This window comes from Dichomitus squalens (genome assembly GCF_000275845.1).
Source record: "Dichomitus squalens LYAD-421 SS1 unplaced genomic scaffold DICSQscaffold_5, whole genome shotgun sequence".
In the NCBI taxonomy this organism is placed as follows: domain Eukaryota; kingdom Fungi; phylum Basidiomycota; class Agaricomycetes; order Polyporales; family Polyporaceae; genus Dichomitus; species Dichomitus squalens.
This window is the reverse complement of record NW_006766887.1, coordinates 1382504-1407565: the sequence shown is the minus strand read 5'-3', so window position 1 is coordinate 1407565 and position 25062 is coordinate 1382504. Positions and strand designations below refer to the sequence as shown.

Sequence of the window (25062 nt, the reverse complement as noted above, 5' to 3'; positions counted from 1 at the left end):
TGGCAGGACGTCGAGTCCGGCTAGCCGCTGGGGCTAGGCGCCAACTCCTCGGAATTTGCGTATGTTTGTCACATCCGATGGTAAGTGCAACAACACCCTTCCGGCCATTATTGGTTCTGGACGCAGTCCCTAGACACCCAGGTATGTCGGTGACGGTCGGTCAAAGGACACTAAATTCCTTCCAAATTGTAGCTGAGACACTGCTTTTGTCAAACCTCTGGGGCGACGTCGACGGCATCCGAAACCCTATTGATTTCAGAACCTCCTCTTTTACGTGCGTAACACGGTAAATTCGCCACTACGTCTGACGTCTTTTTGAATGGTGAAATAGATGTCGGCTGGCGCGGTCACTCTGGCAGAGGGCGCTGGCAAGGTTGTCGAAGATCACTACGAGGCTATCGAGGAGCACTACAAGGCTATCGTCGAGCTCAAGCGACACCTGAACAATATGACCTCGATATCTCGTTTTCTAAACGAGATCCTTTTGAGAGGTTTCGCTCACGTGGCTCGGGGCAGCTTCGGAGCGGTTCGTCTCTCGTATCTCCAAGGCGAAATGCTCGGAGCTGCTCATCCCTGGCTCAAGTTTACCCACGTGTGCCACAGATGGAGGATTATTGCTCACGACAGCCCAAGACTTTGGTGTTATCTCATACTGACTGAGCAGCAATCGGCGACGAAGTTTCTCCATCGGTCTTAACAGGCGCCACTCCGGATATGCATTTGTCATATATCGAACCTCCAGGAATCTGGAGGTATTCGTGGGGTACTTGAAGATATTTGGCCCTAAGCTATCGCCGTTTGAAGGAGTTTCAGGTCAATGGCGATCCGACTGATATCTGTGAAATCCTGGCCAACGCCCATCCTGCGGGGATCTTGGACAAGCTATTGCTCCGAGGCACCCGGCACTTGCCTGACTCTCACTAACATGGTTTCCGAGACGCGACTCTAACCTCTATTCTCTTCTAAGGTCACCATCCACTTTCCCGTCATCTGGAAATCCGCGAAATCACATGGAAATGGGACAATACGGTTCTGTGTGCAACTTTTACGACACTTATGCTTCATGCCTCCTTACCTCCGCCCCGTCTACTCCTCGTGACTTCGACGAGGTCTTCCTAGCACTCGAGAGAATGTCTTGCCTTCAGCATCTTGAGTTGGATCATGCGCTGCCTCGGCTCCCTGGCGATATTACATCCCTTCCATCCCCATCTCGGAGCATCTCGCTCCCAAGGCTTTGCTCGATGCGACTTTGCGCAGACGGATTGAGTCTGGCGGGTTTCCTTAACCATCTGACCCTGCCTCCGGATGTATCGCTCACGATTCCCGGACAAGGTAGCCTCAGCGCACAGCCGCTCATCGACGTTCTCAAGCAGCATTTGGCTTCGTCTCATTCCCTCTCGATTGTCCGCATGTCGCGGACATATGAGGAGATGCTCTGCATCGATGGCTGGCAAGAAGCGGTACAATCATGCTCAGGTGAGGAGCTATGACTGTCGCTGCAATTCGCAGCGCAGCCCCCTCTTTCTCCTTCCAAACGCACATCACCAAATCTCGATGTCTTCGCAACAGTCGACAATCTGTTTGTCGGTTCCGCGCCGCACTCATATTGGCCGAGGAAGGACATTTTTCGCCGCGATGCCCCTCTTGCGTCGGTTGTCTGCCTCCGAAGACCAGCGATGTTTCCTTCCGGAGCTGTCCCCAGTAGTCGAGGAAGCGTTACAGAAATACGGTTATTCTTTCACTGTGGAGTACATGACCCTGCTACTGGGCCGGGCATTATGCATTCATGCATCATGATCCGCGTCCTTGGCCTAGTCGACAGGGAAGAGATGCGACTTACATCTTGCAACTAATGGAAACAACCACGTCGCAGTCTCTCTCAGGCTGCGGAGTGAATACCCCCCCCCCCCTTGACGAAGGGACTCTGTTTTAAGTCGCCCATACAACGAACTTCCCGTTGGACTCTCAGCCCAGAACACAAGTCGTCGTGTCTGCAGGCTCGGTCATCATATAGCCGGTAGCGGCAATGGCTGGGCGAGGGAGTTTTCGGGCGAACGACACGTGTTAAGCTTAAATTGTAAGTTAGCTATACAACTCCGGCTGCAAACCTCCGCACACAGCATAACTTCGCGTAGGTCGACCAACGTTACCCTTCCAGATCAGCAAGCTCCTCCTTGTCGAGCGGTAGCGCTTCCTCCTCCTCCGAACCCTCCTCGTCTTCAACGGACGCGGCGTTCGCACCTGTGCTGCCCGCCGGGAACGACGTCGCGTCGAAGCGCTTCTTCTCCCGGAACGGGTTGTGGCGGTACTCGCCGCGCTTGATCACCGCCGACGCAGGTATGACGCCCTTCGCGTTCAGGTACTCAAGATCGTGGCCTGCGTATGCGTCGATGGACCGGATCCAGCCATCAAAGCTATTGTCAAATAGACGTGGACAGCCGCCGCCTGAGCTCTCCATTCATACGATACTGGCGGAGGAACGTACATTCCGAACTGATCCTCTATCGAACGCATCTTCGAGTAGATATGGTTCTGCTTGAACTCGTCTAGCTGCTCTCGGTGGGCCTCGAAATCGATCGAGGGACGGTACTCGGGGTCGTCGGGCCGGAGCTTTTCGTTCACGCTCGCGACACGCTTGCTGTAGCTCTCAAAGATCGGGTATTCGAGCAAGAGACCCAGTGCGGGCATTTTAGGTATGAACACCTGGCGTGGCCCATACATCTGCAAGCGGCAGATACTATGTCACTTTTGGGTGCCCTGAGAGACAAGAGACAAGCTGTTTGAGCCCACCTCTTCGATGAGATGTGGCGGAGTGCCCGTTCGACACGATAGTACGAGGGCGGAGATCATTTTGCGCTGGCAAGAAGAGGGATGAACGTCTGTCAGGTCCAAAGTAACTGAGAGCGCCTCACGATCTGTGGATAGAGATGAGTATGACAATTCAAATAGGATCGAATTGCTCCACTCACTTGGTGCAGCATAAAACTCTGCCCGTGTAGAAGAACTGCTATCCATTCAGTATCTCCGTATACCGCAGGATCAAGAATCTAGGTAGTGTCGCATTCAAGTCGCGCCTAAAAGTGAGGTGAGTACAGTACATACCTCAATAGATCTCAAGAATCGCTGACAGCTTCTATCCCTGAAATCTCTCCCAACGGTGAAGTTGTGGAAGTTGTGCGATCCCTCAAACTTCGTCGCGGCCTCCCTAAGAGATGCGAGCTGTTCAGGCGCGATCCGATACGCGCGTTTTCTCCGGAGGTCATCCTGCGGGCTTGCCTGCTGTTCGGCGTCCACCCGATCCCAGAATGGATGCGCAGGGGGCTCCGCACCCTGTGATTTGAGAGTGTTGTAGAGGCCGCTGCCAGGTTTTGGAGGGATCATGAGGTATGACGGGAAGAAGTAGGTGTACTTGCGGCTGTCGCATGTCCTGGAGATACGGCGTCAACGGAGGGAGGGCGTGAGTATATGGGACGAAGACCGACGTTCGCGCGTTGAACGAGTTCTGAACCCGGAGCTGCGGGGCAGGGAACTTCGGCTGAGGGTACTCGCCAAAGGAGCAGAATGCTAGACGTACGATGCTCCATAAACGGATCTCGGGCGGAAGCTCCTCGTTGATCCTCGCGACCAAGTCGGGGACGCCAGGAATGACATTAATGAGTTTCATAGACACGACATTGCCCGCAGCGTGCACGCCCGCGTCTGTGCGCGCAGCCCTCCCGAGCTTTACCTGAGGTTGCGTCTTTATGTCAGAAGACAACTGACACGCTCCTTTTCCTTGGCGCACCTTCGTTGGGTTGTCTGAGTTGTCTTTTGAAACAGCTCCGACCTTTATGAGTGCATCGAAGAGCACACCCTCGATGGTGCGTAGCTTCGGGTCCGGTTGTCTGGAGCACCGCGCACAATGAAGACATCCTCAATCTCACAGGGACCAATAGTAAGAACGTACATTTGCATTCCATTATATCCGTCCCCGCAGAACCCAATGAGCAGCGCGCACTGCCGTTTTGGCAGACGAGGTGCTTTCGGCTCGCCATCCTCTGTCGTAGGGGCCGCTTCGCCTTCCGGCCGAGTCCCTCTTCTCCTGGTCCGCTCATAGGCAGTCTCCTCGCCCTTCTTGCCCCGTTGTCTTTTGTTCCTGCCGCCATCTTTCTTCCCCTTTCCCTTCTCCTTACCCTTCGCACCTTGGGTACTCGCCTCTGCCGCTTCACCGCCCCCCTCGCCCTCGCCCTCACCTTGATCCACTTCAACCGCCTTAGGATCGTCAGGCCTTTGGCGTTTGGATGCGCCGTTCACCTCCTCGAGCACTTCCTCCTGGGGTCTCTTGAGGCTCGGGGTCGTTGCGGGTGGCGGGTCCTTTGTACCCGTAGAGTCTACATCCATGATCGCGCTGGAGGTCACTACTCTGCGGAGCGTTCGGTCAAGTTGGAGCCTTAGATGGACTGCGTATGAGCTACGCTCCAGATAGCGAGCAGAGGTGAGAAACTGGAGTCTGGTGACCAGAAGCCTGCTCAGCTGCCTCAGCATGCGCGACGGGGAGTGGCTGAGCGTCTACCAGAACTTCTGTATCTGGTGTTCCCTCGGTCTGCCACACTCGAATCGACGCGACGTTCAAGTTCAACCGAAACGACGTGGAACAGACTGCCATATCCATGCATCTACAGAGTTCGTACGGACAGAAAATGCAGCCCTGTTGCAATCTCCCCAGCGATAGCATGATCCATCACCGGGATGCAGGCGAGGTCCTCGGCAACTCGTCGCCTCGGCTTCAAACGTCGAATGCTTGAGAGGCCCATATGACTCCTAATTGGAGAACGTTTACGATTTCACGCAACTGACTATGTAGCAGGCTGCGTAACCACGTATTCACGCAGTCGATTGATGGCGAAGCTCGCCAAGCTCTGTGTGTACATACGCAGCCATGCAGTCGTGTAACTGCGCGTCTATTGTAAGTTGTAACTGGAGCGCCCTCCTGCAGGAGTTCGACGAAGGGCATGGCTCAAGTCTATGGATCCTGCAAACCCCTTCAGTAGACTCATTTTGAGCGCAATGAGAACTTCATCAATGGCAGATTGTGGACCATAGTCGATCTACATTGCGCAAGGACAGACCTTTGTTGCAGGGGCCACTGAGAACCAAGAATAGGATCCTTAGCGTCGCTTACCCGACTCTGCGATTACACGACTGCACGCTTGTGTTGTAACTGCGAAAGCGAACGCGCGACTGCGTGCATGCGTGGCTACGCAGCCAGTTGCGTGGAATTGTGAACTCGCTGCCTAATTGACCGCAGCTGGGTGCGTTTCATTTGACGCCGGGATGTTGTTCCCATAGTCGGCATGCGGTGTATTTTGCGCCCACTGAATTCAGAAGGCAGTGGGAACGCGGAGACTTCGTTCCGGGAGCATTCGCAGACGGACGCACATATTTGCATAGACAGTAACCCCAAACCAATACGAAACGACGCAGCACGTTGCGCTCCGCAGGGGCAATGGTCATACGTTCGGCTGTCGATAGAGGTAGGGAAAGGACCATCTTCGTGTCCACCATGCGGTGATCTGCTCATGTCGTTGACATCGGCAGACTCACCCAGGTAGGGAAGCGAAGCATGTTGCACTTGCCAGTCTTGCCTGCCCTCCCATGAAGCGACCGAGTCGTACGAGAGACCGTGGCCAATAAATCCATTACACGAACGGCCGCCCCTGAACGACATGTACCAGCAGACAAACGACCGGTCAGAAAGACCACCTCCCTCACTCCTTGTTACGCTAGAAGCAGGGGCCCAAGGATGATCTCGGCAGAAGATATGCGGTCGGGGTTGGAGAAGGTGGAGGGGCATGAATTGAGATGGTCGAGCGGTGAGCGCGCAAGGGTTCTATGGGCGTCTATCGGAGCACTTTAATGCAGTAGCCGAAGATGGCCTCGCACGATTTTGTCTACCCTCTCCCGCTCTTCTCTTCTGTCCCTCGTCTCGGTGCCCTCGCCTCTCCCTCAAAAGATACATAGACACTATAATACTCCTTTTCTAGAATTTACGACCAGTCATGAAGATCAGCCACAAAATCGAGCAGGCCGCCAAGGAGGACCGCATTTGGTGGTCTTTCGAATATTTCCCACCCCGCACGGCGCAGGTCAGTGCTCGCGGCCGCCGCTAGCCTCATGTGCAATATGATTCACCCAGGCTCGTTCTATCGTAGGGTCTCCAAAACCTTTTGGACCGTATCGAGCGCATGCGCGCACTGGGCCCTGAGTTCGTTGACATCACATGGTGAGCAGGGCAGTCGATATTGAAAATCGAGGATGTGCGTTTTGACTCTGCGCAGGAACGCGGGAGGACGGTCGTCGGAGCTCACGTCAGAGCTTGTCAAGACGTGCCAGAAGCTGATTGGTATCGAGACGTGTATGCATCTCACCTGCACGGGCATGCCGAAGGAGAAGGTGGACACTGCACTGAGGGTGAGTTGTCTAAAGAGCATCTGAATTCACTCCCCATATGTTACCCCATACTCCTGCTTGTCAATCCCGGTATGCTTGGAATGCATGCTCTAGGCGCATACATCTTGCTCCTAGTTCTTGATCCAACCGTTCCGTTGCAATAGCTCAAGCTCTTGAAGACGTCTCCTTCAGAGCTAGGAGGTTCTCAGACCTCAGTTTCCTCCTACATGCTGCTCTTGAATCGCCGAACGTCCGAAGATTGAATGAGCCCAGCAAGCCCCATAGACCATCCCCTGTCTGGCGCACTTATCGCACCGGTCAATGGGCGCGTGCGACCGACGCGCTCTCGGACTAGTATACCAAAGCGAAGACTATGCGTCGGACGTTCCTGATTCACTGTAGTTCATCCCGCCGGAGCTCCGCTCCCATCTCCCGTGCTCTCTGCCTTGTGAACGGTTCTCATGGCCTTCCATGATACAGGAAGCGAAGCAGCATGGATGCCGTAACGTCCTTGCGCTACGCGGTGACCCACCAGTCGGCAAGGAGTGGGAGGCCGTCGAGGGAGGCTTCTCCTACGGCGTCGATCTCGTGCGGTACATCCGCGCCGAGTATGACGACTACTTCGATGTCGCGGTAGCGGGATACCCACAGACCCAGACGCTACCCCCGGCTGAGGCTGCGCGCGAGATGCAATACCTCAAAGACAAGGTCGACGCCGGCGCGAACTTCATCTTTACGCAGATGTTCTACGACATCAACATGTTCGTCGCTTGGGTCAAAGCCGCCCGGGCTGCCGGTATCACCGTGCCCATCGTTCCCGGGATTATGCCGATCCAGACGTGGAACGGTTTCCAGAAGGCGACGCAATTGGCCAAGATCACGGTCCCGCAATTTTTCTTGGACGAGCTGGAGCCGCACAAGAATAACGATGAGAAAGTTAGGGAGCTTGGCACGAAGCTTGTCGCCAAAATGTGTAGGCAGATCCTCGCTGCGGACATAGGCATCAAGGGCCTCCACTTCTATACCATGAACCTTGAGAAGGGCTGCAGGTTGCTGTTGGAAGAGCTCAACCTTGTTCCCCGCGTTGAAGTCGTCAAGCCCCTTCCCTGGAGGCAGGTGCGTCCCAAAGCCGAACACTCTCACTCAAAGCGACGACTTTTATCTGACTGCTCTTCATGCATTCAGTCGCTCACCCCCAACCGTCGAACGGAGAACATCCGCCCGATCTTCTGGGCGAATCGCACCCGTTCCTACCTCTCCCGCACGGAGAACTGGGACGAGTACCCGAACGGTCGTTTCGGAGACTCGCGCTCGCCCGCGTACGGTGAGCTCGACGGGTACGGCATCTGGATCAAGCAGTCTAAGGAGGACGCACTCAAGCTCTGGGACACGCCGACGACCGTCGAGCAGATCCGCGCGCTCTTCACCAAGTTCTGTCTCGGGCAGCTCTCAGCGCTCCCTTGGTCGGACACGGCGCCGTCGAGTGAGACGACGATCATTGCGCAGCAGCTTGCGAAGCTGAACGAGCTCGGCTTCCTCACCATCAATTCGCAGCCTGCCGTCGACGGCGCGAGGAGCGACGACCGTGTGCACGGATGGGGACCCGCGAATGGCTATGTCTACCAGAAGGTATCATCATTTATTGTCAATGTTTTGCTATTCGCTTGGATCGCTCATCTGGGGCGCATGTATAGGCGTATCTTGAGTTCTTCGTGCCTCCAGAGTTGCTGGAACTACTCATCCCGCACATCGAGCGCGACATCAACATCACATACTACGTGATCAACGCTCGGGGCGACCTCCGTACCAACACCCACTCTGAGGGACCCAACGCTGTTACTTGGGGTGTGTTCCCAGGCAAAGAGATCGTCCAGCCGACCATAGTCGAAGCTATCAGCTTTATGGCGTGGAAGGTGAGCCGTCTGCGCGTGTCGCCTGTCATGATCTTGATCTTGATCAACTGACTGGTTCCAGGACGAGGCATACGAGCTCGGCCGTCAGTGGGCACAGTTCTATGAACCCGACTCATCCTCGCGGCAGCTGATTGACGAGATGATGAGCACATACTACCTCGTAAACGTCGTCCATAACGACTACAAGAAGCCCGACGCCATCTTCGAGCCGTTCTTCAAGGCTGGCGCCGAGTACGCAGCCAAGCACACCGCTACTAACGGTACCGCCAACGGGACCGCAAACTAGGTGCACCATCGCGCCTCTGGACATCTTTACTATCCTTTTCCTCTCAATCTCTGCCTTCGCGGCGCGTCTGGAAACATGGCAGTTCACTGGACTGCCAGCCCACGGTTGGCTTGCTCTATTTTTTCCAAGCATCGTCACCGGGTTCAACCCCCACTGTCCTTCTCCCCCCCTCTCCGCTCTGTTGAAACGTCAATGATACTCACATACTCATCGGCCTCCTGCCCGACTCAATCTATTTGTAGCTTTCACGCATCAGTCGTCACGTTGCATTCGCATCCCAGCATCCCACTCCCCGCATCGACATCCAACATGTGTACATACATCTCATCACAATTGCATCAACTGCATCATCGGGAGCTCATCCTCTCGACCCATCCCATCCTACAGCGGTGACCTTTTTGGTTGGGACTATCGTTATATCGCTGTTGTAGGGACATTCTGCATCCAACTGCATGTATTTTATTGCTTTTATCTCATCGAACGCATGACCATGCTCTACGGGTCAAATGTAACACGAATCATCATGAATCTACTACTCCCCCTGCGTGCTGCTACGGCTATACGAATCCCCTGAACGCTGCATGCTGACCTGAAGGTCTTCTACGAACGGCCTGAGTAGCTCCTCCGGATATGTTCGGGTCGAGTCCGATGCTGCTAGACTTTGTATTCGTTGAGCATGACAGCGTTCAGGTCGGACGCGTAGCGCAAGGTGCGCAAGTCGATACCCGAATGCCTCGAATCGAATTCTGAGGACTCCGCCAAGGATACGGTAGAATTGGGAGATCATGCGGTCCTCCTCTATTGTAATCTCGAGTCGCTGGAGCGATGGACACATCGGAGGCGCGATGGGGTTGGCCTTGCCCAAAGGCCACACCAGTCCTTGCCAATGTGCGCCATCGAACACGCAATCGGCAGTGGCCTGTGTTTGCCGCAGTAACGAGGGGCTCGATGAGCAGTAATGGCGGAATGCGGCCTCCACGGTCACTATGCCAGGGAACGCGGTGAATAGCGTCACCCAGTCCGGTACACCGAGGACCGTGTGCCTTGGGACGCCGTCGATGACTTCCACGACGAGCTTGTTAACCGGAGCCGATCCGAAGAGACTTATCACCTCTTCTACGAGCGGCACGCCATTGGCCACCATCGAGCGCACCATGGCATTCTGCCCGGGAACGTTGATAGAGAGCCGTATGTCACTCCCGGTATAACTGCGAATGACGAATGAGGACGTCTGGGACCCAACGCAGGTGGCCTTGATATGTACTGCATCGACAGAAGATAGAATCGCCCGGTAGCCTGCGTGGGGGCGAAGCCAGTGAGAAAATGAGAGACTGTCGCTCCCGGGCCATACACGGAGCTGCAACGATACAGTAGGCGGAGGCGAGATGACGGCTACAACTTCGCGCAGAACGAAGACGGTCTCCCAAGCTGCAAAGTTCTCCAGATGCGGCAGTGCGACGATTGGGCGCTCTCCATTGAATTCCGTGTTATGCAAAAGGCATCGCTGGAATGTCAAGCTCCGCAGGTTGGCGGCCTGCTCGAGGGCTCGTAAGAGAACGGTTAGACGGGGACTGAACCGGCACTTGCAAAAATGGCAGCTGCAGTTGCTCAGGTTCAGGCTGCGAAGAGAAGGAAGAGCAGAAGAGTTGGTGAAAAGGAAGCCAGGGATGACCAACGTACGCAGGCAGGGCACGTTAGCCCTTTCGAGCTGAGGGACCACATCGGGGTTCGTGGTTCGCGCCTCCCTTAGTGATCTGGCTAACTCCGCTCCATGCTGAGAAAGGCCAATCTCGAGGGCTTGGAGGGTAGGCATTCCAGTGTTGAGGGCTTCGTACAGTTCCGGTAGGTTGTCAAGCGATATCCTCGCCTTGAAGTGCGTAAGACGTGAAAAATGAGGGTGCAGGATATCGTATAAGAGAGGTGGGAACTCGGATACGTAGAGACTGAGGCTACGTGGGGATGACCTCTTCAATAGTGTTGATAGCACGGTATTGTCGGAGACTGAAGAGACGTCTATCTTCATTTCCAACAAACTTGCCCAGAACACGGACGTCCGCATTAGCACAGAACGCCAGAGACGACAGACATGTGCCAGACCGATGTCTTTCCGGCTTGTCGGTCGGATTTGCGTGAAGACATAGACCAATATCTCTGTGGGAAGGGAGGTGTGTAGCGGGGTCGCGAGGTTGTGAATAGAACAGAGAGCCAGGATGCATGCTCTGTATCGCTCAATCCTGAGGAGCGTCCACGCTCTCGTCTGAGGCGGGGACAGACCCGAAAGGCAATGACGATCCTGAATTGAAAGGACGTCGGCGTAGTCGGGATATGGAAGGTCGTCCGAGTGTCCTCTGTAAGTATTCGAGTCACCGAGGAACGCACCTCCCCGAGGTGCGTCAGTGCTACTGTAGTAGCTCATTCTGTGCAAGATTCGTCAGCGAGTGTCGCGTAGCAACCTAGCGTACCGAGTCTTACGGACATGGCGCACGGAGAATCAGAAAGCAGACATGTCTTATATCATCGGAATGTGTTTAGTACTGCGCAGGGCGTGTGCAACCGGTGATTGCCGGCATCCCAATACACTGTCACGTGCTCCTAAGTAGATGCTCGACCGCCGCCACCACCACCATGTCGAATATAGAATTCACTCTATACTACCCACACCCTGACAAGTCCGAACGCCTTTTTTTCCTTCGCCTACTGCAAGAATCCCTTCACCGACCGCATTAAAGATTGATCAGGGTCTCTGGCACCCGCCACAATAGAAACTATCCACGCAAACACCAGCCAAATTTTCCTTTGGTCCACATTCCACCCTATCAGTCTGTGATAGTCCGGGCGCACTGGTGTCTGACAACAAGTGATATGACGGGGTACTACATACATCAATATCGCATTCGTCGCGCGCAACTATATACACAGCTATGATCAGGATGCGCACTGGGGTCAACAGCGCCGTAAATAGGGGAGTAGTAGGGGATGGGTGTATGTGGCGGATGAGACGAAGCAAGGGATGTCAGTAGAAGGCGGCAAATCAGGCTTCGCACGGGGAAGAAAGATGTCATGCCTGAGGATCATACGACAAGTCTGAGAAGAAGAAATCGCTGTTCATGGGCGGCGGGCCAGCCACGAGGCCGCTCGGTATCTCGACCTTTTCCCCTGAGAGGTCTGTAACACGGCGCAGTCAGCATCCAAACCTGGAATGGAAGACAGCAGACGAAGAAGACGAACCGAGCAGCTTGATCTTGAGCCCAATCTCCGTCAACGCCTGGACGAAGAGCTCCGTCTCCTGCGACGCGACGTGGCCGCCGTCTCGCCGGAGCATGTTGAGGCCGTCCGTCCAGTCTGCCCACCGCGCCTGATCTGGGGCGATCTGATCTGCGAGCGAGCCGCCGCTTGTGCTGAGGAGGGAGAAGGACAGGCTGGATGCGAGGAGGGGTGAGTTCGCTCCTAGCGGGACATCGGTCTGGTCGCCGCGGATATGTGGGAAAGGTGCGCAGGTCCCGGTCGCAACCTCACTGATCATAGCGATCTCAATGCGTTCTGGGAGGTCTTCTAAACCTTTCCGAACGGGAAATTTGACGGCACTGTCGACATAATGGAGGTACTTCAAGCCAGCATCCTGTAAAAGCGCATATAGTCAGGAACGCGACCAACATAGGTACCAATGAGGACGACATACCAGCCGGAGGAATCTCCACGGACGTGTTGGCCGTTTGAGCGTGTCTCGAGGCACAGTGGTGGCCAAGGGGATGCCATTCATGAACCACGCACCCTCCAGCAAACAGTGGATGCGCTGCTGACGGACGAACTCGAAAGACTCCTTGTACAGCTTGGCACGGAGGTTGCTAGAGGATGCAACGCAAGTCGTCAGTACAGCCGCCGAAAAATAGGCTCTGCACGCAGATACGCACCGGATGGGCACCTTGCTCATGATGTCGTCCTCCATCTCAAGCTCCTGCATCTGACGGTCGCGGACGGCGCGGTACTCGCACTCGAGGAACTCCTGCTCGACCTCATGCCACGGGCGGATGTTCTCTCGCTTCAGCGCCACCTTTACTCTGGACACACGGACTAATAAGTATTCCACCAATCAAGCGCACCCCGAACAGGAAGGGAAGCACGAGAGAGGACATTGATACAAGGAATCGGATGGCAACAACGATGGTAGTCGAGCGGCAGAAGGAAATAGAACACGCACTGGCTTCGGGTCAGGGCGACGAGCCGAGGGAAGTCGCCAATGGATGCCCCGCTCTCGTTCCACATGCGCAGGAAGAATTGGAGAGCCAACGAATGCACTTTGTAGAAGTTGAGGAAGAACGGCTGGAACGTCGTCGACGTCGAATCTGCGCGGCCCGAAGATATTAATGACGCGCCAAAGCGGTGATGAAATCGAACAGAAAATCGCACATCCTGGCTCGTAAATAGCCCAGTGCTCCGAGAGCAAGTCGACCACCTCGTTCGACGCCTTCGCGATCGGACATCGCCGCTCCTCGGGTCGGCTCAGCTGCTCCTGGACTATCTTCGCCCAATAGTCGAAATCCCTTTCCACGAAGTATGTCTAGGCAGCACTTCAGCATCCGCGCCGTGCCCTCTCTAGCCTTTAGCGAACGACCTACCAAGCAATCCAGCCCAAGCACGCCGACTTCCCTGAACTCGTGGCCGATGTCTTCCGTCTCGAATCCGAGCTTCCGCCACTTGACCATCGTGAGCGCGTCCTCGCGGTCCTCCTGAAGGCGGCTCCTCTCCCAGATGAACTGCAGGGCGGCGCTCTGCAGAGGCTCGAAGTCGGGCTCGACGAGCGTCGTCTTCTTCCGGAACGTCACTCGGACCACGTTCGCCTGGAAGTCCAGGATGCACGACGTGAGATCCTCGATGGTATGCGATGACATGAGTCGCTGCAGCAAAGAACGACGTCAACGGCTGCAAGGCGGAAGGTCTCGGTTTCGGGAGAGACGATGCACGCACGATGACTGCTTTGCGGACATTGAGTCGCTCCAGCTCGGCTATGAACTCGTCCCACCGAGGGTCGCTCGCATGCGCCAGCAACGAATTGATCAACATCATGCTACCACGGATGTGAACATCTGTCGCACACACGGCTACAAATCGCGACGACGGACCTGTAGAGCGCCATAGTCGTGTCCGCGCTGCCCAATCGACTCACAACGGTCTCTAGCAGCCGCCGTTCCTTGCGTATCTGCTCGAACACGACGTCAAAACCGTACCTGTACACGGACCCAGGCGGAGGTGACGGAGGACCCCTGCTCGTGCTCGGCGCGTGGACTCCGGACGCGCTACTTGGGTCCGCTTCTACGAGCTTCTTGAGGATCGCCGTCGCCGGACGGCAGACGTTGATGGGCGACTGCTCGGACGACAGGATCTGCACGACCTTCAATATGAACGAGCTGTCGAGGTTCGCCCAGCCGTAGTCGAGCTCCATCAGGTTCTGCATGGCAGTGAGGGCGTACTGATATGGTGCACGGACGTCAGTCAGTTTCGCTATCGACGTGACGGCAGCAGCAGCGGGACCGAGCACTGACAGCGAGGATGTTCCCGTGAGAACTGTTGATGACGTCGATGAGCTCGTGCAGGCCGTCTCGTTGGAGGAACTCGTTGGCGAACTGCTCTTCCTTCGGTGGGGTTCAGTGTCCCTCCACGACCATGACAGAAGCGCAGTACGTACTCGTATCAGCTTTCGCAAGGACGTGAGCGCGAGACCGAGCCTCGCATCCCGCTGGGACAGCTTCTCCACGATCTCCGCGGCCTCGATGGCTGGGGCGTTCACGAGCCTGCGCGGCGCAAGAACACATATAGGCAGGAGCACACACGGGACACGGATGTCCGGACGACAGCCGGCGGGAGGAGCCACTCACTTGAGGTTCACCTTCCCCTTGATCTTCTTGCGCATGTTATCGTTCGTCACCAGCTCGTCGTTCTCGTCCCGTAGCGCGTACATCGCGGGCGGGTCCTTGAGCTTGAGGCTGATGCACAGCTGCCGGATGACGTCCTCGACCGCCAGGCTCGGCTCGATCCTCGTCCGCACCGTGATCCCCTCCTTCGTCGTCACGTTGTTTGTGGGCACCAGCCCGGCCCTGCTGCCCCCCGCCTTACCGTTCGTTGATGGGGGCGCCGAGAGCGTAGGCGTGGCTGGAAGGCGCGAGCCGCCCTCGTCGAGGGAGTAAGAGGACATTTCGACGGGCGGGCGGGTTGTGGGGGTGGATGCAATTAGGGTGTGTCTACAAGCGAAGGACGAAGGCACTTCGTGTCAATACAAGCTTCAGCGCAGGAGAAAGCATCCGGCAGACGGTGGCACACCGAAGCGGTACAGAGCCCGAGTATTGGGAGGGAAAGATTTCATGGTGTAGCAGAGGATGGCGAAGATGGCGATGGCTGACGGGGAGCGCGCACGGGAACAGTACGCCCACCTGTCGACCTGCTCGTCGAGCATACAGATGGTAAAGCTTGCAGTTGTGCCTCAACCGGCGTGCGACCTTCCCAAAAGCGCGTCCCACCGCCAATACGCAGGATTGGGGCACTCACATGAAGCGTGGATTATTCCCGGGCCTTTCCGTAGTGAAGCGTTACACTGCGAAGGAGGAAGGCGTGTCAGCGTCTCGTACAAACTTCAGAACTGGACGGCGAGCAGGTGGTGTTGGGATCAGATATGCGAATTTGGCATCGAACGCGCCCCAAATGGGACACTCAGTCTGACGTGCAAATATATAGAAGTGGTCATCACAAGAATAACGAGGACGGAGTGTGCAAAGGAATGAGGAGGCGAGGGAGTACAGAACTCACCAAAGAAGAATGTGTGCGAACGAGATGGATAAGTTATTTCAAGCGACCAAGCGAGCCGGAGAGCATATAACACGTAGGCCTGCAGATATAGCGAGAAGAGCAGGCGAAGGGGGTATGCGAGAAGAACAGGCGATAACGATAGTTTGGATGGACCAGCAGACAGAACAGTGGGAGGACGAGGAGTCGGACCGTGCGAGGTACGGAGGCGCTGCAGACCGGTGTCAATTTTCCAGAGAAGGAATAAGTTACAGAGGCCGGTGTTCCTTGGACTCGTCTGTCGGGCAGGCACAGAGCGTAGACAGAAGGGAGGTGAGAGGGCGCGGTGACCTTGCCAGGAAGAGGGGGACGACGGCGAGGTGAGGGTGAGGAAGCGGAAGCGGGGGGCGGGAAGGTCGGGGGTCGAGCGTTGCGTTGGCGAGCCCCGAAGCGACGCGATACCCGACTGCGAGCGTCAACAGGGCTCGTCCACGCCACGACGCCCTCGGGTTCCTTGGATCTCATACTGCGACACAGCCCCGGTGTTCCCCTTGAACCAGCCCTACTTACACAGTGCATTCCAGATGATCAGACCCGCGCAGTCTCTCTGTCGGTACCTGCTCAGTTGAATGCTGGCCCTGGTCAGGTCGCACGCCGCCTTCTCGACGTGAGGATCTCGGGCGACCTCCTCCGCCGAGCCAAGCAATGCCATGGAAGTGTAGATCTGCGATGCACAGATTGCTCACGTTTGTTTATGGGAACACTACCGCGTGTCGGGCATGCAGGCAGGTATGTACGTTCGTTGGAACCCGTTATGTAGACGCAGTTCTTAGCCGACCTCATCGAGTGACTCGTAGACGGCCAAAGTACAGCTCCTCGCATCCGACGAGGACTACGCGGGGGGTTCACTGAGAGCGCAAGTGAGATGCCAGCGTTGGGAGCGTGGAGTCCGTGCCCATGTGCGGCGATCTGGCCCCGTCCTCGGCTGTTCAACTCGGCCCCGCAGCGCACGTTAGCCACTCGTTCCGGACGTCAGCCGCGCCGTCGGTCTGCCAGCCTTGTCCGTCCTCTCTCTGGCTATGTCTCCAGGTCTCTCGACACAACCTCACTGCCCACGGCGATGACAACTGGCACGGCCTTCAGTCCGCCACAGGAGCGTATCATTTCCGGACCCTCCACCGCGTCTCTGGATCTCCAAGCAATCCTCTCTTCCTGCGGTTCAGAAAGCATCCTGTCCACTCGTCTCAGTTTCTCTTCAACCTCAAGCAGCTCACAGTTTTTCGATGAAGTCCCACCGTTCCCCGACCAGTTCAATGCCCGTGTCTTCTTCAACCACCTCCGATCGCCCGGGGGCCCTGCCGGGATGTTGCAGACCCCAGTCAAGCGCAAAGTTGATGATACTCGGGACTCGGAAGTCGCTACCCCCACAGGTCGTTTCCTAGAAAATGTAATGAAGGAGAAGATACTAGAGAACTTGTGGGTAGTAAGTGATTGATTCTCAGGAGGCAATCCGCTCTCTCAAATTAATGCGAATGCGAATATTACTAGACCATCGCCGGTACCCCTAAACATCTGATGAGCGGACACGGCAAAGATGCAGAAATCTCACCAAGCAGGTCGTCGATTGTCATCGCGGGTGGAGATTCAACTTCTCCGAACCGTACATGCTGCACACAGCCCAATCCGTTCATCGATGCCGGCTGTGGTCGTCCCACCATCAGGAACGTACCCGCGACGGTACCGCACACCGCCTTGACCATGGTTGGCTTGTCCCGCAATAATGCTGCAGACTCTACAAGCTCTGCAACCCGCGCATCGCCCTCAGCGCCCGACAATTCTGCGGAACCCGCGCCCCGCACCGACGGTCCCGGGGGCTTGCTTCTAGTTCCCACAATCATGGTTTCGAGCTCAACTGCGGCCCTCTTGCCCTCCGCCGAGCCATCGCACAACGTGGGCCCGCATCAAGAACTCCCCCTCGCTGTGCGCCGCGGAAAGAAGCCACCCCCCACGCTGTCCTTGGGCCACCACCCGCAGACGCCGGACGTGTCCGGGCGCGCGGACAGCGACTCCTACCCCGACATCCCGTCAGTGTTCCTAGGCTGTTCGTCCACGGGCTTCTCCCCAACGTCCCCGGCCTTCCCTTCTGGCTCGCCCTCCAGGGGCGACATGGGCCTCTCTGCGATGTGCAGCAACCTGAAGGCTCTCGTCCCGCCGCCGCCGTTCACGCCGACGGAGATTGAGTTTCGCCGCCCGCCGTCTCATCCCCTGCCGAGCCTCGAGCTAGAGACGGTGCGGTGGGGGATGGCGGCGTCCGCACAGCTTCCTGATGCAGACGACGACGAGTGGGGCTTCGTCCACGGGCTCGTTGTCGACTGGCACGCGAGCAGAGGGCCTAGCCCAGAGATCTCTCCGCTTCCGTTATCGGCAGGGGAGGTCGCATATACGGCAATAAACTCTCTCGTAATGGAGACGTCTGTCAAAGACACGATGGTTCCGTGTTCGCCGGTGTTCGAGGGCGGCGAGAGCAAACCGGACGCCAGCGACGAATGCCAGCCAGTGCAGACCCCAGCGTCCGTGAAGCAGATGTGGCGCAAGACCGTCATTATCCAGGCACCCGATGGTGACTCCCAGCTCGTTCCGGGGGACGCGGAGCGACTCGTCCACGTTGACAAGCCTTGTGGCGCATCTGTCGGTCGTAACGTCGACCGCCTGCTCGACCAGTTCGACGAGCCCGTTCCCTTCGAGATCCCCGCGTCCGTTCCGTTGTCCGCGCCCGTGTCCGTGGACAGCTCCTTCTTCACGCCACCCAGCTTGCGTCCGTCGAGCACCGCCTCCAGCGCAAGAACCCCGGTGCGAGGCATTCTGAAGGAGAAGAAGAGCGTCCGGTTCTCGGCTGTGCCCAGCCTCTACGAGTACATCGCGTCCAGCAACGACGAGCCCGCGGACCGTCCAGCGGCGCCGTCCAAGCATCATTCTGATACGGACGTCCTCTCCATGCTGAGACGCTTCCCGATGCTGCCCTCGACTCCCCACAAGAGCTCTCCGCTGCGCATGGCCCATCTTTCCGACGACTCCGGTCCCGAAGAGCGAACCACTGCCCCGCCTGCCGCCGCCGCCGCCGCCACCACCACTACGACCACCCTGCCGGCTGGCACAGCGCGAGCGACGACGACTTCTCACCGATCCGCCCCTCCTCCCGTCCGGACCGCGCCCCCCAACGAGACAAGCCCGCCCGCAAAGTCGCCGGCGACGACGATGGCTCGGCATCCGGCCGTCCGCGCCCTGGCGTGCCGCCGCCCCCTGTCCGCCCGCCAGCCCGTGTCCCCGAAGCTCATCGTGGGTTCAGGCCCGGGCGGCGCCGTCGTGGGCGCCCCCTCGCTGCAGTCGCCGTACTCCAGGATGCCCGCCCCGCCCAAGAAGAGCGCGGACGAGCGTCGCGCCCCGCTCAAGACGGTCAGCGTGCGGCAGAACGCGCCCCCGGAGCGCAAGCCGCCCTCCGCGAGTCCCCGGAGCCCCGTCAAGCCGACCCCGGCACGGACCACCGCGCGCAAGGGCGCCCCTGCAGTGTCCCCCGAGTCTGTTCGGCGTCCGGGTCCCGGCGCAGGGACGCCCGGGGGCAAGGAGAACGTCGTCCAGCACGTGCTCAGGACGGTCTCGGCCCCAAGCACCCCGAAGCGCAAAGGGGACGAGAACGCCGCCCGGCGGGCGACAGTGAGCGTCTCGTCGGCCACGCAGCTGAGGCCTGCAGCTGCCTGCGGAGGGGCGCCCGTGGCCGCCGGGACGATGGCATCGCAGAAGAACGGCGGCTCGAGCGGTAGCAGGATGCCTGTGCCGTTGCGGAGCATCTTCACGAAGCTTCGAGCGTAGATTCGCCGACCACGGAGGATACAAGGGATGCTCAGATGTTCGTTTGCATGTGGGCGGCTCTGCCCGACGCGCTAGAGCGGGCTCTTATGATGGCATATACAGATCAACATACAGTTCTCGATCTTGTACCACATGTACCATATACAGACGCGGAGCAGTGAGACAATGAACGAGTGTGGATAAGATGATGACCGGTATACATAATGTGCCCACGACATGACGTATGCCTGTTTCCAGTGGTCGATGCTGTACACCGGGCTGTTCTTATGTACGATCGAGTGCAGTGAAAACGCAAGCGGTTCTATGATATAGTAGTAAGATACAGTAGGTCTAGATATGATTACATGATGAGCATCTGATCAAAACTGAGACGTCTACGAATGTATACATCGATACACCAGGAAAGAGGTTGTCCGAAGCCGAGGCCAATGCACGTACCAAGAAAAGGCCAATACGAATAGGGAGCTATAGGGATGCAGGGCATCAATAGTCTACAGTGGATCAATATATAGATCGGACGTGAGTCAAGAATGGATAGATATGTGGGGAAACATAGCGAGGAAGCAGAGGAAAATGTCAGTCGAACTCAAGGATATAGCACTGCCGCCAGTGAAGGCGGAGGCAGTATGGATTATCCTTCGATAACGATGATCGCGTTGGCGCGGATATGTCTATGTGGGACTTGCTCCAGTTCAAGACGAGCGCGCTGGGAGAAGTGTCCCAACCTGTGTACCTGTCGAGCAGAGAACAGATGGGCATGAGCAATGTATCATTCGATCATCACAAAGAAGCAGTGTCCAAGACATACTCATCAACGGGGAGAATGCCGCGTTCTGGTTCATGACAGCCACCACCCTCTGGAAGTCTGACTGGAGCGTGCCTTCGTCCGGCATGCCCTGCGAGGACCCCGAGGCACCTGCGGCCCTCTGACGTCTTGCAGTTGAGATCCCCTGGGAGAGCACCCTAGCCACCGACGGCCATAAGATCTATTTAGAGCAAGCAGGAGTTAGTACACGTGGGACTTGATCGTAGGCAGGCGATCGCAGCAGGGCACATGGTAGGAGATGGCAATGGTAAGAAAATTCGCAATGATGAAAGGTACTGCTCTGCGAGCGAATGCGGGTAGGGCTGGGAAGACTGGACCTACCCCATTGAACGGGTTCACACAGTACAGGATGGGAGCACTGCTGACGTGACGCGAATTCAAGTTCCTCACTGCAGCATGTGCGGCTTGACAGGTGCGGCTGTTCGCGGTAACCCCCTGCTGGACGAGCGGCGTGTGTAACTGAATGGTTGCGCAGTGCGCTAGCGTGTGGGTGAGTAACGCTTGTCGGACGAAGTCTGCACGCGAGGGGTCGAACTGCTCGATCCGAGGCAAGGCCTGCTTGAAGCGCTCGATGCGGTTGTCCAGGGACAAGAAGCTCGCTTGAGATGCTAATTCGTCTCGGCAGAATATCAGCCATCGTCGCACGCGGATCGTTTGATGGTCTTACAGGGATTGTACCGCGAGGCAAGCCGTGCCGCGCTCTCATACAATATCGCCGCTTTCGCGTGAATCGCCAGAAGGCTCTGGCCTGCCATGTTCGCATCGCTGTCGCTACCCGCGATGAAGGATCTCACTGTGTTCCTTGTACGGAGGTCGGACGGCAAAGGATGCTGCAATACAGACTTAGTGATCAGTGCAATTTCAGGACACTATCCCAATGCAGCACTCACGCTTTGATATCTAGACAATTCCATAGGCCATGGCGTATCGATTTGAGTGCCTGAGGCTTCGTCGTCCGTGAAAGCGGGTGTGGATCCTGAAGCGACCGCCCAGCAGCGATCCATGACGAATACAGTCCAGAAGCCGTTGATACGTTCGCCTTCTTCAAGAGCATCAGCGGGAGGAGGAAGTCGATATGTTGAGGAGTCGCCACTCCTGCTGCGACCAGCCGAGCGAATGATGTGCAGCTTGGAAGCCATGGCGATAGATACCGCAGCATTTGTATGGTAAACCCCTTCAAGCTGGCGATTGTTGTTGAAGAAGTAATTGGCCAGAAGGACCTCCGCTTGCATGACGTAGATTGCACTACGGGGATCTTCGGGGAGCGCCGTCGGAAGGACTTGAAGGGCACGAGTGAGGTACGCCTGCTCCTGAGCCAGCATCTGTGGAACATTGGAAAGCTTTGCCCCAATGAGATAGATGACTTTCAGAAGGATCCCCATGCTCTGACTACGGCTCGGTGAATGCGTGAAAACCTTGTCCAAGAAGCGAGAGATGTCCAAGAAGAACCCGAACTCAGTCGCATGCCTAACAAAATGTTGGATCCTATAGCATCGAAACACAGCTGTTAGCGCTGTCTCTCACGACGAAGGATAATAGACATACAAGGTGCGCGTGGGATCGTTCGCGTTCTGCTGGGTTTGGGCGTTCCGTTGCGCCTGATACCAGGCGGCGTAAGGATCGTGCAGTGTCACCGGCGCCGATCCCGCTGAGAGCCGAGCGATTTGCCCTTCGAGACGTGCGATTTCGCCTTCGAGGAGTTGATTCTGCGTTGGTCCTGGTCCGTCGAGATACTCACAATCCTCCGCACGTTCGGAACGCACACATTGGCCGCATGCCGGACGCTGTCCATCGCAACGCTGTCACAAAGGCTGAGATTCAGTGTCTGCGGAAGTCCATTCGGACCCAATACACACCATCTTACGTCGCCTGTACAAGTCGCAGGTCAACACAGGGATAATTGTGGATGTCCTAAGAAAAACTAACCTGCATCGAGAGCATGCTTTGCCGCGTTCAAGGGGAGCTGTCATGTTCGAAGAATGTGTCGGAAAGAACGTCTTGAGGTTGTGTTGGTAGGAATAGTAGGTGTTGGCTGTCATTCCCCGTCCATGCATCTCGATCTATATAAGACGAGGAAGACCGGCTGTGCTCTATTGCTATCAGCATAAACGCGTGCATTGCGTCGCATTGACCAATGCATATGATGCACGAGAGCTTGTTGGTATACTACGCCGCCTCGCCTGAAAGGAAGTGTCTATCCCGCACGCAACTTGGCTGTGAAAATGGGCGGCCGTGACCGTGGCCAAGTGGTGACATCGCTTTGACGGTCTGAATCATTTCGTGTCCGAGGGCTGGGATGTTCCTGGGCGGCGAATGGTCATGGGAAGCCTGAGCGAGGCTCTAGGATGGACTGCGAAGACGTTGTTCTTTACATTGACCCGGCGCATCGGAGAGGTGGGATCTGACAGCTGTACTGACCCGACCAATGATTGCGTTGTGGCTCTTCAATTCCTGGGAAACGGTACATCAGCAATAATGGGCGTCACTTGCTCGACGGCACCATGCCCGTGCCCGCCCATGGAACGGAAAGCCAAGGGCTTCTTCAGCCTGACCGTATGCATACATGACTTGGCCACGTAGGAGAATTAGCTCTGCGTGATACTCGGCTTCGTATGGGCGCGCCTTGAGCAATGACGAAATCGTGTGTAAGACGAGCTCGCAGCAGCGTGTATGCGTTAGGGCATACTCCGTGTAGTCTGCGAACGGGGGGAAAGAAACTCCGCAAACCCGAGCGACAACCATGATGTTGCAAGGCACCACCATCCCCACGCTCTGGGACGGGAGTGTGCAAACAAGCACCTCGATCAAGCGCCACATGGCTCAAAATCACTATACAAGTGACAGCGTCTCCGTCACGCGATAGATGGGGCACTCCGAGCCGTTCGAACGGGCCTGCGATGACCAGATTCAACCGCGCACAGAGATCGCAGCACTCAAATTGGGAAGGCAGACGCTCCACTCGCGGGGCTGAGCGGTGATACACAGGGGATTGTGGTACCTGTTAGCTTAGTATGGAGGCCGTCGTGTCCCATCGACGCACAGTCAAAGCTCTGAGACAGCAGCAGAGTTGCCGGCGTCTCCTTAGGCCAAAGCTCAATCGAGGGATCTCAGGCCTAACGTAGCCGGCTGTGATGAGCACAAACGCACTCAGATGATTCAGCGAGTAATCACGAAGCATGACGCACATCAGATCACGTCGGTGGCGGTAGAAGAGGACATGAAAAGTGCATTCTGTCATGTAACGCCTATAAGCCGGACGCTGTCCAGCAGCCGCAAGCCACACCATTCGGAGCGCACTCACGGGAAAGAGGCGCAGCGTGAACCCCGGATGGGCGCCTGAATGTGCAAGATCAGCGGTTGTCCGACGGTGTGTACGAGCGGACCGCGTGCGGGTAGAAGACGAATGCACATTCCGTTGGATGCAAGTTGTTTCTGTTGTAGTTAGGTCAAAACTGTCAGAGGGATCAAGTACAGCGAAGCGTGACAGACCTCGTATTCAGACGCGCAGGGACGTTGGGCCCACAGCACAGCTAGCTCCAGCATGGATATGATGAGGTTGGATGAAAGACGTACGACGGGAACGTCTTTGTCGCACGCCTCAGCGTGCCGGTGGGCGGCTGGCACGATTCTGAGTCTCATACACTGGCCGAGAGCCCACGCATTGAGACGGATTAAGAAGTTTCAGCATCCAGCCAGCACAGGAGATGGTGGTCGGAAAGAGACAGAGGAAGTACTTACTGTTGACTCCGCGACGTGAGAACAAGCGCTCGATCGAGATCTCGGAGTGATCCCTCTCGCGTGCCAAATATCGTAACCTACCGTGACCGCAACTCATACCTCCATTCGTGTCTCCTGCAGCTCTTTGCAACAAGCACACCAGTAACTGCGTAATGTGTACATGAACATCTCTTGTCTATACCTGAACAGCCATTGGGGCGACAAGTTCTCCCGGTAACTCGTCAGTATAAGCCCCCAATGGTCCACGCCTAGTTAGGAAAACAGCATGCAGTACGGCATTGACTGGCTTTGTTCCCCGTTAGGTACAATGAACTCGCGCGGCTAATCCCTTGTTCTTCTGGCTTTAGTAATTTGGCGGCCGCTCACTGCAACATCACGAATGTCACAACTTGACGGTCATGAGGCCGCCCATTCAAGGTGTACACAATATACCAGATCCTTGATTAGGCGGATCTCAAAGCACGATGAGCTCTCTGAACCTGGGCGGTTTGTAGTGGCTAACTCGTTGCTTACGGATATCGCCTAGGACACAGACATACTTGTATCATGTCGCGTACGCATAACTCCGTCGTGCGACCGTGTTTTAAACCTTGAGAACGTAGGACATCAGCGCTCAGCGGCAATGGGTCTCCGAGTGATTCGGGATCAAATCGATCGTTCATCGTCAACTATAGAGAAGCTATGTCTCGCCCCCTTGTCACATAGAGTCGCTAAGCTGCATTCATCCCCACAGGCGTAAGCTGTGCGAAGCGATAGAATCTGAGTAGGATGCTTCGTCAATGTGTTGACCTTGCGAGTACTACTACATCAAGTTTCCAGACGGCATGTCGAATCCTGTAAGGGACCTTACATTCCTATAGTCATCCTCTACGCAGCAAGCCATTGGGCGCAGTGAATGCATATAACTATGGTCCATTAATCGACCTCAAGATAGTATAACAGTGATAGAGGCCTGGTTGCAATGGTAATTGCGTACATGAGCCTCGGGAACCGGCGGCAACTCAGTATCGCCTCCTCACCAAAACTAATCAAACAGGTGACAGTTCATCGTCGTCTCCGTCGTTGTGACTCATCTCTTCGCAGTCGGGTCGCCGTATAGGCTCGTGTGGCAGCGCTTGCCTGGCGCGCAAGGCAATGTACTCAGATGTCGGAGGATAGGTGTGCGATGTAACGGGGTCGGCGAACCGGCGAACCGGCGGGTTGGATCCACTTCGCCTCTTAATAACGTC

General features: G+C 56.4%; 7 protein-coding genes across 7 annotated transcripts; 3 read left to right on the top strand and 4 right to left on the bottom strand.

The window, feature by feature from the left end:
• Nucleotides 1-2146: 2146 nt before the first annotated feature.
• On the bottom strand, nucleotides 2147-4380 carry DICSQDRAFT_145041 (tRNA pseudouridine synthase; the record flags this gene model as incomplete). The annotated part of the gene is made up of 9 exons (XM_007363151.1): nucleotides 2147-2414; nucleotides 2486-2721; nucleotides 2791-2856; nucleotides 2970-3047; nucleotides 3103-3427; nucleotides 3483-3514; nucleotides 3575-3727; nucleotides 3785-3884; nucleotides 3947-4380. 9 exons carry the CDS (start codon nucleotides 4378-4380, stop codon nucleotides 2147-2149), a joined length of 1692 nt encoding a protein of 563 aa, XP_007363213.1.
• Nucleotides 4381-5954: 1574 nt separating this feature from the next.
• Nucleotides 5955-9141, top strand: DICSQDRAFT_134054 (methylenetetrahydrofolate reduct). The gene is made up of 7 exons (XM_007363150.1): nucleotides 5955-6125; nucleotides 6192-6262; nucleotides 6318-6450; nucleotides 6910-7545; nucleotides 7615-8058; nucleotides 8124-8342; nucleotides 8404-9141. Exons 1-7 carry the CDS (start codon nucleotides 6039-6041, stop codon nucleotides 8626-8628), a joined length of 1815 nt encoding a protein of 604 aa, XP_007363212.1. The 5' UTR covers nucleotides 5955-6038; the 3' UTR covers nucleotides 8629-9141.
• A 19-nt stretch (nucleotides 9142-9160) lies between these two features.
• On the bottom strand, nucleotides 9161-11092 carry DICSQDRAFT_178829 (uncharacterized protein; the record flags this gene model as incomplete). Its single annotated transcript, XM_007363149.1, has 1 exon — nucleotides 9161-11092. The coding sequence occupies exon 1, from the start codon at nucleotides 11042-11044 to the stop codon at nucleotides 9161-9163; it is 1884 nt and encodes a 627-aa protein (XP_007363211.1). The 5' UTR covers nucleotides 11045-11092.
• Nucleotides 11093-11686: 594 nt separating this feature from the next.
• Nucleotides 11687-14818, bottom strand: DICSQDRAFT_54246 (uncharacterized protein; the record flags this gene model as incomplete). Its single annotated transcript, XM_007363148.1, has 12 exons — nucleotides 11687-11793; nucleotides 11857-12247; nucleotides 12308-12473; nucleotides 12540-12686; nucleotides 12827-12971; nucleotides 13036-13186; nucleotides 13245-13523; nucleotides 13594-13693; nucleotides 13749-14095; nucleotides 14169-14258; nucleotides 14312-14417; nucleotides 14502-14818. 12 exons carry the CDS (start codon nucleotides 14816-14818, stop codon nucleotides 11687-11689), a joined length of 2346 nt encoding a protein of 781 aa, XP_007363210.1.
• Nucleotides 14819-14939: 121 nt separating this feature from the next.
• DICSQDRAFT_134051 (uncharacterized protein) lies at nucleotides 14940-15753 on the top strand. The gene is made up of 2 exons (XM_007363147.1): nucleotides 14940-15214; nucleotides 15427-15753. The coding sequence occupies exons 1-2, from the start codon at nucleotides 15009-15011 to the stop codon at nucleotides 15494-15496; spliced, it is 276 nt and encodes a 91-aa protein (XP_007363209.1). The 5' UTR covers nucleotides 14940-15008; the 3' UTR covers nucleotides 15497-15753.
• Nucleotides 15754-18641: 2888 nt separating this feature from the next.
• On the top strand, nucleotides 18642-19462 carry DICSQDRAFT_134050 (uncharacterized protein). The gene has a single exon (XM_007363146.1). It carries the CDS (start codon nucleotides 18658-18660, stop codon nucleotides 19267-19269), a length of 612 nt encoding a protein of 203 aa, XP_007363208.1. The 5' UTR covers nucleotides 18642-18657; the 3' UTR covers nucleotides 19270-19462.
• A 499-nt stretch (nucleotides 19463-19961) lies between these two features.
• DICSQDRAFT_101293 (uncharacterized protein) lies at nucleotides 19962-22134 on the bottom strand (the record flags this gene model as incomplete). Its single annotated transcript, XM_007363145.1, has 6 exons — nucleotides 19962-20255; nucleotides 20417-20712; nucleotides 20763-20925; nucleotides 20986-21580; nucleotides 21641-21894; nucleotides 22018-22134. 6 exons carry the CDS (start codon nucleotides 22132-22134, stop codon nucleotides 19962-19964), a joined length of 1719 nt encoding a protein of 572 aa, XP_007363207.1.
• Nucleotides 22135-25062: the final 2928 nt, after the last annotated feature.